The sequence below is a fragment of the Argentina anserina genome, chromosome 4, assembly GCF_933775445.1.
Source record: "Argentina anserina chromosome 4, drPotAnse1.1, whole genome shotgun sequence".
Taxonomy (NCBI): domain Eukaryota; kingdom Viridiplantae; phylum Streptophyta; class Magnoliopsida; order Rosales; family Rosaceae; genus Argentina; species Argentina anserina.
The window spans coordinates 27484840-27502614 of record NC_065875.1 but is presented as its reverse complement, the minus strand read 5'-3'; the positions used below and the strand labels follow the sequence as shown (position 1 = coordinate 27502614).

The 17775-nt window shown below is 38.9% G+C and overlaps 3 protein-coding genes across 3 annotated transcripts; 2 read left to right on the top strand and 1 right to left on the bottom strand.

Moving 5' to 3' along the window:
- Nucleotides 1-348: 348 nt before the first annotated feature.
- Nucleotides 349-3074, top strand: LOC126792521 (probable metal-nicotianamine transporter YSL7). The gene is made up of 4 exons (XM_050518928.1): nt 349-709; nt 1133-1394; nt 1518-1652; nt 1736-3074. The coding sequence occupies exons 1-4, from the start codon at nt 349-351 to the stop codon at nt 3072-3074; spliced, it is 2097 nt and encodes a 698-aa protein (XP_050374885.1).
- A 588-nt stretch (nt 3075-3662) lies between these two features.
- LOC126792676 (eukaryotic initiation factor 4A-3) lies at nt 3663-6848 on the top strand. Its single transcript, XM_050519131.1, has 8 exons — nt 3663-4047; nt 4142-4382; nt 4480-4560; nt 4683-4790; nt 4879-4998; nt 5325-5492; nt 5957-6043; nt 6443-6848. Exons 1-8 carry the CDS (start codon nt 3728-3730, stop codon nt 6554-6556), a joined length of 1239 nt encoding a protein of 412 aa, XP_050375088.1. The 5' UTR covers nt 3663-3727; the 3' UTR covers nt 6557-6848.
- A 297-nt stretch (nt 6849-7145) lies between these two features.
- On the bottom strand, nt 7146-17238 carry LOC126790345 (MAP3K epsilon protein kinase 1-like). The gene is made up of 24 exons (XM_050516546.1): nt 17010-17238; nt 16515-16649; nt 16166-16186; nt 15419-15492; nt 15245-15335; nt 15078-15161; nt 14890-14991; nt 14450-14581; nt 14170-14241; nt 13450-13553; nt 12991-13102; nt 12494-12883; nt 11968-12303; nt 11827-11871; nt 11446-11625; nt 11243-11326; nt 10849-10940; nt 10668-10751; nt 9726-10558; nt 8951-9339; nt 8732-8866; nt 8190-8596; nt 7826-7940; nt 7146-7458 (listed from the first exon to the last, which is right to left on the bottom strand). Exons 1-24 carry the CDS (start codon nt 17067-17069, stop codon nt 7282-7284), a joined length of 4254 nt encoding a protein of 1417 aa, XP_050372503.1. The 5' UTR covers nt 17070-17238; the 3' UTR covers nt 7146-7281.
- Between the last annotated feature and the right edge of the window lie 537 nt (nt 17239-17775).

Below are 17775 nucleotides of genomic sequence, written 5' to 3'. Positions count from 1 at the left end.
AATTTTATCTCCACGTTCAAAAATCAAAACCGATATATGTCACTTAACAGACTAAAGTTAATCGAAAAGGTCAGACTTCTTCCGACGCTCGACTTCTTTCTAAAGAACATAGGTAAAATGTCAGACTTCTTCCCACTGTCAGATCTAGAAGATGTATATCTTCTTCATGACAGCTCGCAACTGCAACGCTTGAAATCCTCTCGTCCATTCAAATTTGCCTTCCCGCATATATTAACCCGAATATACGCACTCAACCACACCCAAAAGATCTCCTGCGTATTTCTTACCTGACTCCACCGTCGTACTCATCCATTTCTCTCTGAGCTCCATATCCTAACCTAGCTAACTATGGAGAGAAAGAAGAGCGATGATTTTGATGATCAGGTTGATCAACCGCAGGGCAAGGTTTTGGTGGAAGCGGCCTTCAGGAACAGCCATGTGCCGCCGTGGACGAAGCAAATCACTGTGAGGGCCATGGTCACTAGCTTTATCCTGAGCATCGTTTTCAACTTCATTGTTTGCAAGCTTAACCTTACCACTGGTGTCATACCATCGCTCAACGTCGCCGCCGGGTTGTTGGGTTTTGCGGTGTTGAAAGCTTACACCACCATACTCACCAAGGTCGGCCTCTTGAAGCAGCCTTTCACTCGTCAAGAAAATTGTGTCATCCAAACATGTGTGGTCGCGTCATCCGGGATCGCCTTTAGCAGTATGTTACCAATTACAATCGCGTTTCTATTTCTGATTCCATTACCTTCTCTACCACTATGCCGCTATGGTATATACTAATTCCAGGTCTGTGATGACTCAGTTAGGGTTTCTGAATTAGGGTTCGGAAGCTTGACCCACCCTTAAAAAAAAACCAATTACTTAAACATATAATATTGTATAGGACTTATAGGTATACATGCACATGAGATTGTGTACTACTTACAATTGCAGGAGACTACACGAAAATGAAATCGGAATCATACGTAGTTTTACTCTTTTGGTTTGTGTATTGTTGTGAGATAGATCTTATCGACGTGATCACAAGTACATTAGAGGTTGTCTGTGAAGTTCATGTATATGTTCAAATATAATATATCTTACAAATCAGTTTCTTACTTAGGATTGATGTGATCGAGTACAGGTGGAACTGCAAGCTACGTACTGGGTATGAGTGGATTTGTAGCTTCTCAAGGACATGAAACAAACACCCCATTGAACGTAAAGGACCCTCATATTGGATGGATGATGGGATTTCTTTTCTGTGTCAGCTTCCTGGGCTTGTTTTCCATTATGCCCTTGAGAAAGGTGATGATCATGAAGTACAGATTAACCTACCCAAGTGGAACTGCAACTGCGTACCTCATTAACAGTTTCCACACTCCCAAAGGAGCCAAGTTAGCAAAGTACGTAGCACAGTGCAACTAATTATAAATATATAAGTGATGAATCAACTGTACGTGCAGTACTTCATTGCGAATTCGCTAGCTGGTAAATAATTAATCAAAACTTTCCAAAAAACATTGCAGGAAACAAGTTGCTGTCCTGTTCAAAAGCTTCTGCTTTAGCTTCGTGTGGGCGTTCTTCCAATGGTTTTACACAGCCGCTGATGGCTGCGGATTTTCTAGCTTCCCAACGTTTGGTCTCCAAGCTCATGCACAGAGGTTAGTGCACGTAAACTTATGTAATGATATGCTAACAAAGCTTATTATGCAGAGAGGTAACTTATTTTCTTTACAAACCGCAGGTTTTACTTTGACTTCTCATCGACGTATGTTGGTGTGGGAATGATTTGCCCTTACCTTGTGAACATCTCTCTGCTTGTTGGAGCAATACTTTCATGGGGAATCATGTGGCCCTTGATTGAGAAGCAGAAAGGTGTATGGTACAGTACTGATATCCCAGCGAGCAGTCTCCACGGTATCCAAGGATACAGGGTTTTCATTGCTATAGCCATGATGCTGGGTGATGGTTTGTACCATGTAGTTTACATGCTCATTCTGACCTCCTGCAGTTTATGTTGTACACCTAAAACAAAAGAAATTGATTTCGATTCATCTCCCCCACCGTCGGTAAATCCTTCGAGTATTGAAGCTGGAGAAGAAGTTTTGAATCCAAACTATGACGAGGAGAGAAGAATAGCCTTTTTCTTAAAAGACCAAATTCCCAACTGGCTTGCTTTCGGTGGTTATGTTGTTCTTGCCGTTATAGCCATCATTGTCGTACCTCTATGCATTTTCCCCCAGTTGAAATGGTACCATATCTTAACTGCTTATATGATTGCACCAGTTTTGGCATTCTGTAATGCCTATGGTACTGGTCTCACTGACTGGTCCCTCGCCTCCAACTATGGAAAGTTCGCCATCATGATCTTCAGTGCTTGGGTTGGCTATGCCAAAGGTGGAGTTGTTGCTGGTCTTGCTGCCTGCGGTGTCATGATGAGCGTTGTCTCTACAGCTTCTGATCTTATGCAAGACTTCAAGACTGGATTTCTTACATTGTCCTCTCCTCGCTCGATGTTCTTCAGTCAAGTTCTTGGCACGGCCATGGGTTGTGTCATGTCCCCTTTGGTATTCTGGTTTTTTTTCTACAAAGCTTATCGACTAGGTGATCCAAGCGGTCCATATCCTGCACCGTACGCACAAATGTACCGTGGAATGGCTCTTCTAGGAGTTGAAGGCGTTAGTTCACTTCCCAAAAATTGTGTGACACTTGCAGCGTCCTTTTTCGCAGCTGCCATTGCTCTTAATTTGCTTGCGGAGCTTCTAAAGCGTTATGAGACCAAGTACAATGTGTACAAGTTTATTCCAATCCCAATGTGCATGGCCATCCCATTTTATCTTGGTTCATACTTCGCCATTGACATGTGTGTGGGGAGCTTGATTCTCTTCTTGTGGCGAAGGAAGAACAAACAAAAGGCCGATGACTTTGCACCGGCGGTCGCATCTGGACTCATTTGTGGTGACTCTATGTGGGGCATTCCGGCTGCAATCCTTTCACTCTCGGGTGTGAAACCTCCGATCTGTATGAAGTTTCTTTCTGCTTCTGCTAATGCAAAAGTCGAAAAGCTTTTGTCCGGTCCTTAATCTATCATTTTTAGTTGAGTTAATATTGTGTATCATTTTTAAGTAATTGTGTGTACATTATAAACAGTGGCGGATCTAAGATTTAAAACTTAGGTGAACAGATTTTTTCTTTTCTTTAGGTAAGTGGGTCACTGCCTCACTGAGTCTGCTCTTTTTAGTTACCGGGCTATTTTTTTTCTAATGTGGGCTTTTGAAACCTATCGGGCTGAAGCTGAGCTTGCTTCTATGTAAGTCCGCCACTGATTATAAGTGCATAGTTAGATTTATTTGTGATTATTTCTAGAATAATTAAATTTCCTTTTAGAAATTGTCACATAGTAAACATATGATTGTCATTTGATCTTTATCATTGTTAATAATTATCAATTTCATGGTTCATAGTTCAAATGAATACAGTTGATGATATGCATACATATGAGTAATAGATATCAAAGCATAATTGCTAGTGACGAGGTAACACGTAACTACGCAATCATTCATCATGTATTGGGCCAATGAGATTGAGGCCCAAATATAGTAAGAAGCCCACAAAGCTGCGTAAAAACCTTTATCCGACTCTACCGCCTTCTCCTTCGTCGCGCTCAGAAACAAAAGACGCGAGCTTTCATTCACAGCAAAAACGCAGAGGCAAACCCTAACCGGAAAGATCTTCGATGGCGGCCACGGCGACGACGAGCGTGGTCCCACAGAACCGTGCCAGGCGGGGAGGCGGAATGGTCAACGAGGACAAGCTGGAGTTCTTGACATCGGACGGCATAGAGCCAATCATGAGCTTCGATCAGATGGGGATCAAGGACGACCTCCTCCGCGGTATCTACAACTACGGCTTCGAGAAGCCCTCCGCCATCCAGCAACGCGCCGTCAGGCCCATCATTGAGGGCCGTGACGTCATTGCCCAGGCCCAGTCCGGTACCGGAAAGACCTCCATGATTGCCCTCACCGTCTGCCAAATCGTCGACACCTCCTCCCGAGAGTACGTCTCCCCCTTTCACCTCGTCTCTAGTTTGGAATTTGAATTTGGAATTTGAATTAGGGTTTTGCTGATTTCAATTTATCGCGAAAACTAGGGTTCAGGCGTTGATACTGTCTCCGACGAGGGAGCTGGCGGCGCAGACTGAGAAGGTGATATTGGCAATTGGAAATTACATAAATATCCAAGCTCATTCTTGCATTGGAGGCAAAAGCGTCGGCGAGGATATCAGGAAGCTCGAGTATGGAGTTCATGTGGTGTCTGGAACTCCCGGTAGAGTCTGTGATATGATCAAGAGGAGAACACTTCGCACTCGAGCCATCAAGCTATTGATTCTTGTCAGTCAGTCCTCTCATTGCTCTTTCGCATTTGCTGTTTCTCTGTTTTTGTTTTTATTAATTGACCTCTGCTTGGCTATGGCTGTCGGTTTTTCAGGATGAATCGGATGAAATGTTGAGCAGAGGCTTCAAGGATCAGATTTACGATGTATACAGATATCTTCCACCGGAGCTCCAGGTTTGAATCTGCATTTTTATATCCCTCCGGGCATACTGTGGCTAATCACATTGAGCTTTATTATTGCCGTGTTAGATGTCAGAAGTAAATTGCTGGTCTGAAAATCAGTTGTTATAATGTAGGTTTGCTTGATTTCCGCTACACTGCCCCATGAAATTTTGGAGATGACTGGCAAGTTTATGACTGACCCCGTGAGGATCCTTGTTAAACGTGATGAGTTGACTTTGGAGGTATGCAATCCTTCTTTCTGTTCTCTTTGCTGTCTCTAATGGAATGGGATTCTGTAATTTAATGTTTAATATGTATCTTTTATCACAGGGTATCAAGCAATTTTTCGTTGCAGTTGAAAGAGAAGAGTGGAAGTTTGATACTTTATGTGACCTTTATGATACTCTTACCATTACACAAGCTGTTATTTTCTGCAACACAAAGAGAAAGGTAAACTACTATGCTCTTATTATTGAGTTGTTATCATAATATCTTAGTCTGATTTGAATTGTAGGAAGAACTGTAGTGTAGTGTAGAACTGTAGTGTAGTAGTTATAGATATTTACTTTTCGGAAGAAGATACTATCTAGTATCTACTGTATTCAGTATTCATTTCTCATGAATTGTTGATTGTTCAAGTGAGAAATTAAATTAAACACTTCCATTTCTCCCTGTCCAATTTTTACATATGATATGCGGAACATAGAATGGAGGAACAAGTACTGTTGGTAATTGTTTCATGTGGTTGATTAACTGTTCCTTGGATCCTGGGATAGGTGGACTGGCTGACTGAAAAGATGCGATCTAATAACTTTACAGTATCTGCAATGCACGGAGACATGCCTCAGAAGGAGCGAGATGCCATCATGAATGAGTTCAGAAATGGTACTACTCGTGTTTTGATCACAACAGATGTCTGGGCTCGGGGTCTTGATGTTCAGCAGGCAAGTTCTTTACCTATAGATTGTTTTTATCTTCAGCTACAATGTACTTGGTTATAAGTGTTGAATATTGAGCTATTGGAATTGGTTAGCATCTATCTGTGAGGTGACATGTTGGGTTGGAGAGAGATATATACAATCCTCTTTGGTATACGATTATTTTTGGGAGCTTCTGTATAATAATTTTGGATTAACTTGCATTTTAATGAACCTTCAATAGTACTGCTTTTTATGGTGTGTATCATTTGTGTTCTATGGAATGTCGCTAGCGTAGGATAACATTCGTCAATGTAAACATTAGGGGCTGCTTTGATGTTAAGGTTTTGCTCTCTTAGACATGATTATGTAGACTATGGTATGAGTTCTTTTGGCTTTACTATAAGAATTCCTTTTTCTGGCATGCTTTTTTCTTTTGGTTTGAGATTCTCTCTTTTTCTGATGATGTTAATTGGTTTTCCTGTGTTCAGGTATCTTTGGTTATTAATTATGATCTTCCCAACAATCGAGAGCTGTACATTCATCGAATTGGTCGTTCTGGTCGTTTTGGACGCAAGGTATGGTGTAAAGTCCTTTATTCTCTTTACTTTCAGTGTGATATTATGGTTATTTAGACCATATGTGAACTTCTTTCTTCATATCTGGTCATGATTGCATTTATACTAAATGTTTTCTTCAAGCAAATGGGAAGATTGGATTGCTTTAATGTTATTTTGATCTTGTGATGGGGTGAGCATTTTATGTACTGGGTTGGGACTGTGTACCGGTCTACATATTCGGAAGAAATTCCTTTGAATTTGACCCATATATATTAGAGGAATTTCATATATTGCGAACTTCAAAAATGCTCCTTTTGCTGTCAGAAGAACTTGTAGTCTGATCTGAGTTTTTGCTGCTGTCTGCCCCTTTGCCTTTTTATGTTTGTCAGTTCTAATAGAGGTTTTGGTTGTTTGTAGGGTGTGGCAATAAACTTTGTCAAAAGTGATGATATCAAGATTTTAAGAGACATCGAACAGTATTACAGCACCCAGATTGATGAAATGCCAATGAATGTGGCAGATTTGATATAAGAGTTCCTGGCAACTTGTGTGCAAGTGGAGTGAGTATTGGTTCAATGTGGATTGACATGTGGTACCTCGTCTATATTTGTGATGGATTGTACACTAGCAGAAGTTGGAATCATATTTTCTTTTAATGTTGGCTTAAAATGCCAGTGTGTTAGGTTAGCGTGACAGATATCCTGATACTTTTAAGCACCTTGTGTCATGGAACCCTACTTTTGTTGATGTTAATTTCAAGCCTTGAGGTTTTGTGAGAGCGAACAAATATTTTTTAAATCTTGCAACGCATCAGTTTTCTGTGTCCCATGTCTAACCATTGTATCTAATTTTTTGGACGTTAAAATAACATATGGGTCCGTCGACCAGTAATACCCCATCTATTATCAGGGCCTTAACATTCGTCAGAGCCCCGAACGCCTAAAAAAAAAAACGAGGAATCCCATTTCATAATCCTGGGTAAATACATTGGAGTATCGCGGGGATATTATATAGCTATCATTTTTTGTCTTTTTGCCAATAAAGAACAATTAGTGTACGACCAGCTCGCACAGTATCCGGTTTACAAGTATGGGATGAATATCCGTGGAAACAAACCATGTATGTTTTGTGAAGACCATTGAAGCAGCATTCACTGATGCAAAAAATTACAGTGGTTTGGCTTTCAAAAAATCAAAACTAGAGGAGCGTTTCATAAATACACTTTTCCGAGCAACCCAAATATATGCACACTGAATTTATAATACGGTGTTAATATGAAGTGCTTTTAGCAAGGAGGTAGCCATTTGTTTCACCAATACTTGTCCTCCAGAGCGTTGCCCATCTCTCCGTTCCTCTATTAGATTCTGAAGCTTTTGAGGCAGATCATTCTCCACAATCAATTGCTTTGGCCGTGGATGGTGCTCATAAACAGCCTGCCACAACAAGTTGGTGATTATAACAAAAGCAAAAGGAGAATGCATAGATTCTGATATCACTTTTTAATACTCTTATTCCTAACATGTCCCAAGCAAACAAACATATTCAGGCGAGTTGTCATAACACTAATCAACATTAGAAATGTACAATGCACCTGTTGGAAACTATATACAAATTGTAATTACAATATTAAGAACAATTTCCTAAGTCTTCTTTTAAGCCTCTGATCTAGTTCCAAATCCAATGATCTGGGTGTTAGTTGTTTAGTTTCTAGTGTGAGTGGGATTGTAGTTCTTTCTCTTTCTATCCTCTCCAGCACCATGGATGAAACAAGAAGAGATTGAAGAAAAAGGGTGATCTCACCTTTATCAGCTTAAGAAGATTTAGACGAGCAATAGCATCCTGATGGTCAAGTCTTGTGATAAGAAGTGGGGTCAAACCATTAACAGCTAATGTTGTATTGATTCGAGATGATTTCCTATAAAAAAAACATACAAGAGTTATCTCCAGATGGAAAAGAGAGGAGTTCACAAAACAAAGAAATATAATATCAAAGCAACCACTAAGCATGAGTGAAGTCTGTGGCCTAGCCTTGACAATTAATTAATCAATCAAAAACGTTCTACCGATTATAATCATCAAAATTGAATGTATAGCAGACTAGGACGATTAATAATGAGACTATTAAAAACAAGTAAATAGGCCACATATATAAGGAATCACATACGTGATAATTTTCAAAAATGGCTCCAATATGTGCACAAAATACTGTTCTGGACAGCACTGGAAGAATTTCACCAACTTCTGAACTGCATCCTTTTTCAACAGTGCTTGTTCTACTTTCCGGTTGTCATTGTCATGAGCCAAGCAAACAGCAATTGAATCCAATGCCGTCACAGACCAAAGCTCATCCTCTAGAAGGCGCAAGTACACATCTAAACCGCCATGGGCCCTTAGCTGCTCTCTTGAATTACGTGAGGCATGAGCCATATCACAGAGCAAAGGCAACGCATATTGTTTCAGAGGAGAATTAGACTCGATGAAGTGCATTAAGTGTGGAATTATTCCATTCTCAGCTGCCTGTTCCTGTCTCCTCTTGTTAATCTTACAGAGATTGAACAAGGCATTAAGGACCTTCAAAAGAAGTCGGGACGCATGCAATTAGTTCTCAGTTAAGTTGATAAATTAACACACCAAACCGAAACAAGAGAATCATCTTTCCGTCATGACATCCACTATTACCATAAGTTCATAGGAAAGAAACCCCACCTCATGATGTATCTGAGATACAAGAGACCCCTCTTTGAGTTCAAGATTTGGAATCAAATATTTGATTGCATCTGCCCGCTGGAGGTTCTCCAAGCAGTTTGGATCAGTTGACAAATGGTTGACACACTTTAATATCTGTAAAATGATAGCACCATATTGTCAAGAACAAAAGACTACGAGCCATAGGGAGTAAGACTGGTGGAAAGTTTTCCAATATACCTTTAGAAGAATTGGGGGCTCCACCCTATTAAACATCTGAAAAAGACGGCTGAGCAAACTTTGGCTACACATGTATGATTTTACTGTAGTATCTGCTCGTGCAAATTCAAGTAGAAGATCTGCCACCTTTTCTAGGTATTCCCTTGCAACGTCTGCATTCAATGTTGAAACCATGTGCGAGAGTAAACCCGATGATGTTGCACTGCCTGGTCTAGCATTTAGAACACCTGAACCAGACAATACCCCTGATGCTGTCTGAGATGCTATACCAGAGGTGGAAGCAGCTCCTTTGGCAGAAATTAGTGGTCCTGTCTCCTTATTTACTGTTTTGGGGGGGATTCTAGTAGTAGAATCAAGATTCCCTTTCTCCTTACCACGTTGAGAGACATCTGTGAAATAACGGATGAATCAAATACTCTATAGAAATAGATAAAAAATGAATAAGTAAAACATATTAATGATATCTTTTGGTACATAAACAACAACTTATTAATTAAATCTTTTGGTACATACACGCCTGACAGGAGTAGGAGAAAATTAATCTTCCATTTTATTTAAAGTAGTTCAAACCGACCGTGAAATTTGGTGAATTCAACATCCACAGAGTTATGAGAGGTAAACAGAAACTAGGCAAAGATGCGCCAAACATAGCTCACATCATCAAGAGTAGACCACACACACACAATACATATACAGTCCTGCAGAATGTTCAAATTTTCATGAATATTATCTTTTTGAATTACTATAAATTTCATCAGGTAAAGATAATTATTACCTGCAAACTCTGCCATAAGGAAATCTAATTCACCATTTGTTTTCTTCTCGTTAGATGCATGTAAAAGGGGCAGTATACTTTCATGTCTCTCCAACCCAGGGAGGTGGCGTACAAACTCGAGCTGACCAGAAAAGTGTCTTGAAGGGGGCTCTTTATCTAACAAGCTAAGAAGAGGCCGAACTTGCTCCTGTTGAGTAGGTGCTGTTGTTGATAAGCCATTTGATGTACCTTCCATTTTGGGATGTCTGTCAGTGGCTGATCTATGAAGAGATATAGCAGCACGCTGCTGCCTAGGGTCAAGATCTCCTCGAGAGGTAGTTGAAGTTTCCTTTGATGAAATATTGACTACTTTATCAGTGGATGTATCTTGCAATTTAGAAGGAAACGAAGCATCTCCTACTGCATTGCTAGATTGAGGTCTATCAGTATCTAGATGAAGATACCGTGGATCTGATTGATTGGCATCTGACCTTTGAGAATTAGAAGTTGAAGCACGAGCAGGTTCCACTGTTCCAGTAGACAAATGCAAATCATTTACCCCATGTCTAAACTTAGAGTGATCATTATGATCATGAGGTCCATCACTAGTAAAAATGGGATGACCAGGATCCAATGATCCAGACCGTGGGCGCTGAGCAGAACCGTCTAGAGTAATTCCACCCCCACCAGAAATGGAAGCTAATCGTGTTGCCTCATTCAAGCTATAAAGAGTGTTAATAAGCCTCAAGAGTATTCCATTTTTCGCAGCTATGCGGCAGAAATCATTCCTAGGGGTTGACTTCTGAAGCTTAAAGACTTGCCACATGCCATCAATAGCTAGATGAACCATTTCCCTGGACATAATCTATATAAGTAAAACTGAACAAAAGATTACATGCATACACACAGAGACTGACAGATATAACAAAAGTGACGCAATCAAGCTGTTGTTTGACTACAAACCTGAATTTTGCATAATCAGCCTCTAGAAAGCCCACCAGAACAGGTATTCCACGGCAAGCTATGAACATTTGCAAAGTCAATGGGCTGCAAAAAGATGAAACACCCACTGTTAACCTCAGATTATCTTCTGATGAAAAATAATAAAGATAAATAATTATAAAATACAGGTCAAGAACTGAACCTTGACTGACAAAGCTGCTGCAAGAAATAAGCTGCTTCCATACGAATTTCTCGAGAATGACTAGGTACCGCAAAGCTCATTACTACTGGGATCTGTGATATAATTTGGCAATAAACATAAGTAACATCACCAATTAATAATATCAAAGCATTAATTTCATACATAAGGAAGGACCAATCTATCTTATAATAAACATAAATGTATGGATGCAGAGACTTTTTCTCCTCATTTATTACTACAATGAGCTAATTCGATATTCCGAACTCTGAATAATCTGATGAAGGAAAGGAAGATGTATCTAGATTGCAAGTCCAACTCAACCACTTAATCAAAGCCCAGAAAAGATGCAAATACATAATGACAATGACAAAAAATTGAATGCACTAGTACTCACCAGACCAACATGACAAGCATTTTCCTGGAAATCAGTATTGTCTTTGATTATCTGGTTTATGATCTGAAGCACAGAGCATATAACCTGCGAAAATAGGAAGCATAAAAACTCACATACCTGAATGATATAACGGTACTGGTAAGTTGACATTCATGTCAAGTTTCTCAAAAAGATGACAGCATCTGCTGAAAGAATTAACATACTCGAGTCTTAGGAACTTCAAGCAATTCCATTAACGGAAGCAAACCATGCTGTGTGACAAAAACAATTTTCTGCTCTGGGCGCTGATGGAATATAGCAATCAGTTTCTGGCAGGCAGAGACAACAACATCTTCTGATTCATCTAGTTTCAGTGATCCAACTAACCGGCTAAACTCAACAGCCTATCAACCAAAAATCAGAGATGTCAACAATGACAGAGAAACACATGAGGCAATGCCACCATAACCTCTCCTCTACAGACACGCACAACAACATTGACAACATTTCTCCACCTCTATTAATAGTGCACCTGAAACCCAACACTTACACTGACAATATAACATCCCGACAAACAACCTAAAAAGCTGCAAGAAAATGAGTACCTGTAGAGGGAAAAGGTTTTCTCCTGGCAACTTTTCATCAAAAACCTTCAAAAAAAAAATTGCATCACTTGTCAGGAACTTCTATACAAGAGTGCTTATCAGGTTGAAAACACCCGAAAAAAAAAAACCACAATCACATACCAAACCACCAATATCAATCACGTCATCTTGGATAACACCCATCATCAGCTGTAACAGGTTACCACCACTGCCATTAGCCTGACCCATTTCACTCTCCATTTGCTTTTGTGCAATTGTAGCTCTCAACTTTGTAGCCAGGTCACTTTTCCCAGAGTCATTCACAGGTGTATTTCCTTGATTCAAATGTGATATAGACGAAGACGTTGAAGCTTCAAATGCCCTATCATCTGGATGCTTATCTAATGGATGAAATAGATCATCCAAGGACGCATCGCCTGGAGTATCACTAAATTTACTAAGTTCATTCCCTCCAAAACTTACTGGAATCTTCGCAGCCTACAAAATGACATAAACACATGAAAAAGACATTAGGCATCACAAATAATAATTACTAGCAAGCTATGAAAGTGACTCTGCAGAAAGTAAACTGATATTCAACATGCAACCAAACAAATATACAGAAATACATTAGCTGAGATTTAGGGTTAAAACATTAGCTGAAATCAACAACATTATCAAAACCAACCTTTTCAAAAGTACCATCCTGATTTCTTGCTCCGAAGCCAAATGATCTAAACCCAATAGAATTTCCTTTTCCATGTTTACCACTTACCTTATTTGAAATTAATTCAGGCGATTTAACCTCACCATTCACCGGTGGTTCAACATTGTTGAAAGTACGCGCTCGATCATCAAGCTCAGATGGCTCAGAGGCAGCTACTTCCTTATTAGAAGATATTATGCCAGAACCGTTTTGTAAAGATGATTTTTCATGTATAGCTAAGGTGGGAGCCTGATCTGGCGGATCATTTTCTGAAGCATCCGCTATTTCCTCAACAGATTTCACATCTGAAGGACCCTCACCAGATTCTCTCAGATCAGAAACCCCGGTTAATGATAACTCTTTCCTAGAGTCCTGAAGTTCAAAAAACCCAAGTCACTAATATGAAGAAAAAAATGCTTGGGTATAGCGTTTTCCGTCCACAAACTTAATTTTCTAAGGAGAAAAGATCAGACTCTTACGGCTGTAATAGCAGAAGCTGCTTCTTCTGTTTTTTCGGCAGGACTTTCGCCAGATCTCTGAATATCTCCATTGGAGAGTTCTGCACCCGTAGAAACATCTTCCTGTACATCTCTGCATATAAGTGGTTTCTTTAACAAAACTTCACCAACACTAGAACCAAACAAAACTACATCAAAAGGGAATTGTTCAACACCCTTGCGTCTAGAAATTCAAGTAAGCATGAATGTGTAAGGAGCACATATCATGGCATCTGAAACTTCCTGCTTAAAGTGACTTTGAGGTATTGTCTTAAATAGTTAAGACCAGTATACTTTTGGCATCTGAGAAATATCATGGGATAACCCAGCTTCGATGTTTGAACAGCCTTGCCTTGCATATGCATTTTACTTGGAAGCCAAATTCTTACAAGTTAAATTACATATATGAATCTAATCACAGACAAATTTGATGACATCTACCTTAATGTTCCACTATGACGAATAGATGATTGCAATGCTCGCCTGCAGTTTTGTATCCAAGGATGAGATAGCAGAGTTTTTGCGTCGGGTCGGTGCCTCGCATCCTGAAATATGAAAGAAATATGCTATGGATGATTACAACCCAGTTCAGAATTTAAGAAAGGGTACTTGAGGAATATTAATAATGGAAATAAAAAAATGAAAAGAAAAAAGGATTGATTCACGGCGATATGACTAAGTTCCATTGGATTTAATGGGACCAAATAAGAACAATCAAACCTAGTCGTCAATATAACATACACATGTAATAAATTTGTTTAATTCTGGTCTTGTATCTAATGAGAGATTGGAGAAGAACACATATCTATATTAAACTATCTAAGATTTTTCACGATACAATGCAAAAGATAATGCCTAAGAAGACAGATGTCAGCAACATTACATGCAATTCTAAATCTAAATTCCATAAAAAGAGACCATATATTCGTGGACGTTTTAGAGATTTATGATGCATGCAAATAACCTAAAATTAGCACCTTGTACAGAAAGATCTCCACTGTTTATCACCTCTCCTATTTCATTTTCATAGTTGAAGAAAATGACAGAAAGGAAAGGAGTATAACTTGGCATAATGGCGATAATACAAACAAACAGTTAAAACAATAATCTAAGCTTACAGAGAAAAGACTAATGGAATAGGTAAGGATAGCACTGCCTCACCTTTTTAAAGCATTGACAGAGAAAATCAGTAATGTCAGGAGATAGACTGTCAGGAATGGGAGGATGTTCATCCTGAAATAATTGAAGGGAGTTGTTAAGCAAAAAAGATACTAAATGTGTCATGGTCCAAACTCGGTTCAGCTTGAATTTAGGCTTTTCTTGATCTCAACAAAAGCTATGCAGGATGCAAAAAAATAAAAGAACTTCTCTGTATAAACTGACACAATTCTGAGATCACTACACAACAAAATGATATCTACAGAAAGACAGTTATGTACACCTGAACAATACGGAATAGAGCTGGCATTGGCTGTAAATCATAGTAAGGAGGTACACATGTAAGAAGTTCGATAACAGTGCAGCCGACACTCCAAATATCTGAAGCAGCACAAACCCCCGACATTTCAATCACCTACAACACCAATGAATTTCGTCAAAATGAAGCTCTGGTTTAGGACTCCATCAAAACTATGATCAGTGGAACTATCTTTTTCCCTGATTACTTTTAGGTTGTATCAGGCTTATCAACGTTTCCAGAGACGTGTATTTTTATCAATGATGGTGCAACTGTTGCAGTACAGCTTATGTATTGGCAAAATCAGTGCTGTAAAACCAAATAGCATGACAGAAACAGACTTCTTTTTGACTTGACATAATTAATACTGAATTTGATCTTATGTCCCATGGACAAACCATTATTTTCTTGCAGCAAAGAAATACCTCTGGGGCCATCCAATACGGCGTGCCAACAACTGAATGTGTATTCACATCCGCTTCAGTCAATTTTGTAGCAACACCAAAATCAGCAAGTTTCACAAGGCCCTGAACAGGATAAATCATGCAGTAGAAGTTATATACCTAGTTATTACAAAACAACACACCGTGCACATCTAATTATGTCAGATTACCTCTTTGGTTGTCAAAATATTTGCACCCTTAATATCCCGATGGATAACACCCTGTTCATGTAAATACACCAACCCTTCCAAAACCTGTGTCATTACAGCTATCCAACTATTAACCAAAAATGCAACAGATCAAAGAACACCAACAAACTGCAAGGACACTAGCGAACCTGAGCAATGTACACAGCTACTAGTGATTCTGGAAAAGGACCAAACTTATTTGGCTTAATGATGTTTGCAAGTGACCCATTCTCCACGTATCTACCATGACAAAAATAAAGAGCTAAATTTTCTCCAAAGATTTTTTAGATGATATATTTGGAGATAATTATGAGCAGACTTACTCCAGGACTATGTGAAGATGTGTCTTTGTCTTTAATGATCCAAGATATTTCACAATGTTTTTGTGATTTAAATTCTGCAAGATAAATGTGAACTTTATTTAGTATGAAATAAAAGTGTTCTCATTCCATCATGTGTTATCAGCATGAGTTATTAGTAGGTAGCAAATTGCTGCTTATCAACAGTAAGTAATTAAATATATATAGTTACACATCTCCACCGTTTAGTAAGTATGTACGACAAGATCATCTGTACAAATTTTCAATCGATCTGGTGATCGTTAAGGTATCGAAATTGTACTAAATCAATGAACACAGAAACTGTTCAACATGAAACGTTTGTGTAAATAACGATTACTAAAGCTCAAACGATCATCAAATTGGGTGAAACTTTGCATAAGTGATCTACACATTAGGTTCTAAAATCTATATGGTAGAGATGTGGAAATGTGACCGAAAAATTGGCCAAATAGGGAACTCCGCTCTTTAATTTCAGAGCGGACCTCCGCTCTGGAAGGGAACTATATATACCATAAATTAGGTTTCATGATGATTGAACTTTTACAGACCATGAAAGGTTAGAACGTAATATAGAAAGGAAGTTAAAATCAAAACAATTGTTGGAAGAGTCCACATTTAAATCCCTAATCTTCAAGTGCAACAGGTGCGGACATGTATGGTAGCCAGAATTTACAGTAAACAGGTGTGAGACTAACATTTTGAATAGTATCTTATGAAAGATAATATTACCTTGAGTAAATCAATCTCTTGCTGATATAATGCATTGTGCCACCAAGAAGCAGTCAAAACAAACAAGCACCATGTGAGCAGAACTAAAGTAATGTACATTAAAAAAATACATACAGAATTGAGATTGGAATGGATGACAGAAAGCAAATTTGGGACTCAAAAATTTTGATTATCATGTATGGTTCCTAAGATTGGTTGACATAACTTTCAAATCACCATATCTTATGTTTATACTTTCTGAAAAACCAAGCTAAAAGCCTAAAACTGACTTAAGCAACCAACTTGGACTAAGAATTTGCGTCAATTAGTTAACTGTAAGATAATCATCTAAAGAGAAAGCAGTTCCAACCATTATAACGTTGAGATCCTCCTGGGCGATATTCTCCAACGAAACCTGTTTAATTGCAACAAAGTCTCCATTCTCCAAATCCAGACCCTTGTACACTCGACCGTATGCTCCCTTTCCAATCTCATCTCCAAGCATCTACACACCAATAAATAAATACAAGTCAAATTAGTTGCTGCCGAAACACCGAAATGTTCTCACCAATGCTGGTAAGTAAATCAACAAAGTAACACAGAATTCTACAACATTCATCCCTAAAGCTCAGTTAAATCCACAGCCTCATCCATCAGAGCTCAAAATCTACAGACTCAGGGCAACAATTGAGGTCTTAATGCCTAAGAGATTTAGGTTCTAAATCATATAAACACAATTCACTTGCTCACTCCATTTTTAGAGTTCAAAAAATTCAAATTCATCCACACTTCGTCAGCCAAAGCAAAACAGAAGCTAGAGATGATAGAGACAAGGAATTGCGAAATTGAGCTATGTGGTTCTTACGTATTTGTTATCGAGAGTCTTGGATTTGTGGAAGTGAGGCGACGCAGCCTGCCGAGACATGGCTGCGGCAATCGGGTTTAGCTCTCAGAAACCCTAACAGAAGCGGTCCATTTGAAGCAGCTCGGAGAGGGAATTAGGATTTTTATCGGAGTTTTCTGAGCTCCGGCGAGTATTGTAAGGGAAAAGAAATCAAATTAAAGAATTAAAGTGACATTGACAACGTGATGAAGAAGATGAAGATAATTAACGAGCCTTTTTATAATAATAAAATAAATATAAAGTGAGGAATTAACCGACTCTATCAACACTCCAACTCAGGCCCAGTTGGATATTTACTACTGTCATTAAGATTCACAGTGGTTTAAATGACGAATCAGCCCAGATTTGTTTTCAATTTTTGGGAATCTTGAGGGGCAAGTCAGTCATATCAATACATGTGCCATCATGCAACCTTAGGTCCTAGTCACCAACCCTAGAGTGGTAAAAAAGGCATCAATTCCTCACTTGCTTTTCTGGTAATTGAGTTTCACCTTTTGCCCTTTTGGACTAGGAAACATACTCCTTTGCCTGGTGAATGAAATCATGAGAGTATATGAAGGAAAAGAAGTTAACTATGTTCCAAAAACATACGAATTCATGGGTTAACTTTTTATTGATGGGCAGTAAGATCTTGATAGGATTTGGTCGTCAAGAAACATGGGCACCGTATAGGTAAAAAATTGAACGAGTGTTGTTAACGTAGCATGGGAATTGAAGCATTCAAATC

Excerpts from the sequence above, each read along its gene's own strand:
- LOC126792521 (XM_050518928.1), top strand. The coding sequence starts at position 349 with ATGGAGAGAAAGAAGAGCGATGATTTTGATGATCAGGTTGATCAACCG. Across the intron at positions 1,395-1,517 it reads AAAGGAGCCAAGTTAGCAAA|GAAACAAGTTGCTGTCCTGT; the intron begins GTACGTAGCACA and ends AAAACATTGCAG. Across the intron at positions 1,653-1,735 it reads CTCCAAGCTCATGCACAGAG|GTTTTACTTTGACTTCTCAT; the intron begins GTTAGTGCACGT and ends TACAAACCGCAG.
- LOC126790345 (XM_050516546.1), bottom strand. The coding sequence starts at position 17,069 with ATGTCTCGGCAGGCTGCGTCGCCTCACTTCCACAAATCCAAGACTCTC. Across the intron at positions 14,242-14,449 it reads CTCTATTCCGTATTGTTCAG|GATGAACATCCTCCCATTCC; the intron begins GTGTACATAACT and ends CAATTATTTCAG. Across the intron at positions 8,867-8,950 it reads AGCCCCCAATTCTTCTAAAG|ATATTAAAGTGTGTCAACCA; the intron begins GTATATTGGAAA and ends ATCATTTTACAG.
- LOC126792676 (XM_050519131.1), top strand. The coding sequence starts at position 3,728 with ATGGCGGCCACGGCGACGACGAGCGTGGTCCCACAGAACCGTGCCAGG. Across the intron at positions 4,561-4,682 it reads ATCTTCCACCGGAGCTCCAG|GTTTGCTTGATTTCCGCTAC; the intron begins GTTTGAATCTGC and ends GTTATAATGTAG. Across the intron at positions 5,493-5,956 it reads GGGGTCTTGATGTTCAGCAG|GTATCTTTGGTTATTAATTA; the intron begins GCAAGTTCTTTA and ends TCCTGTGTTCAG.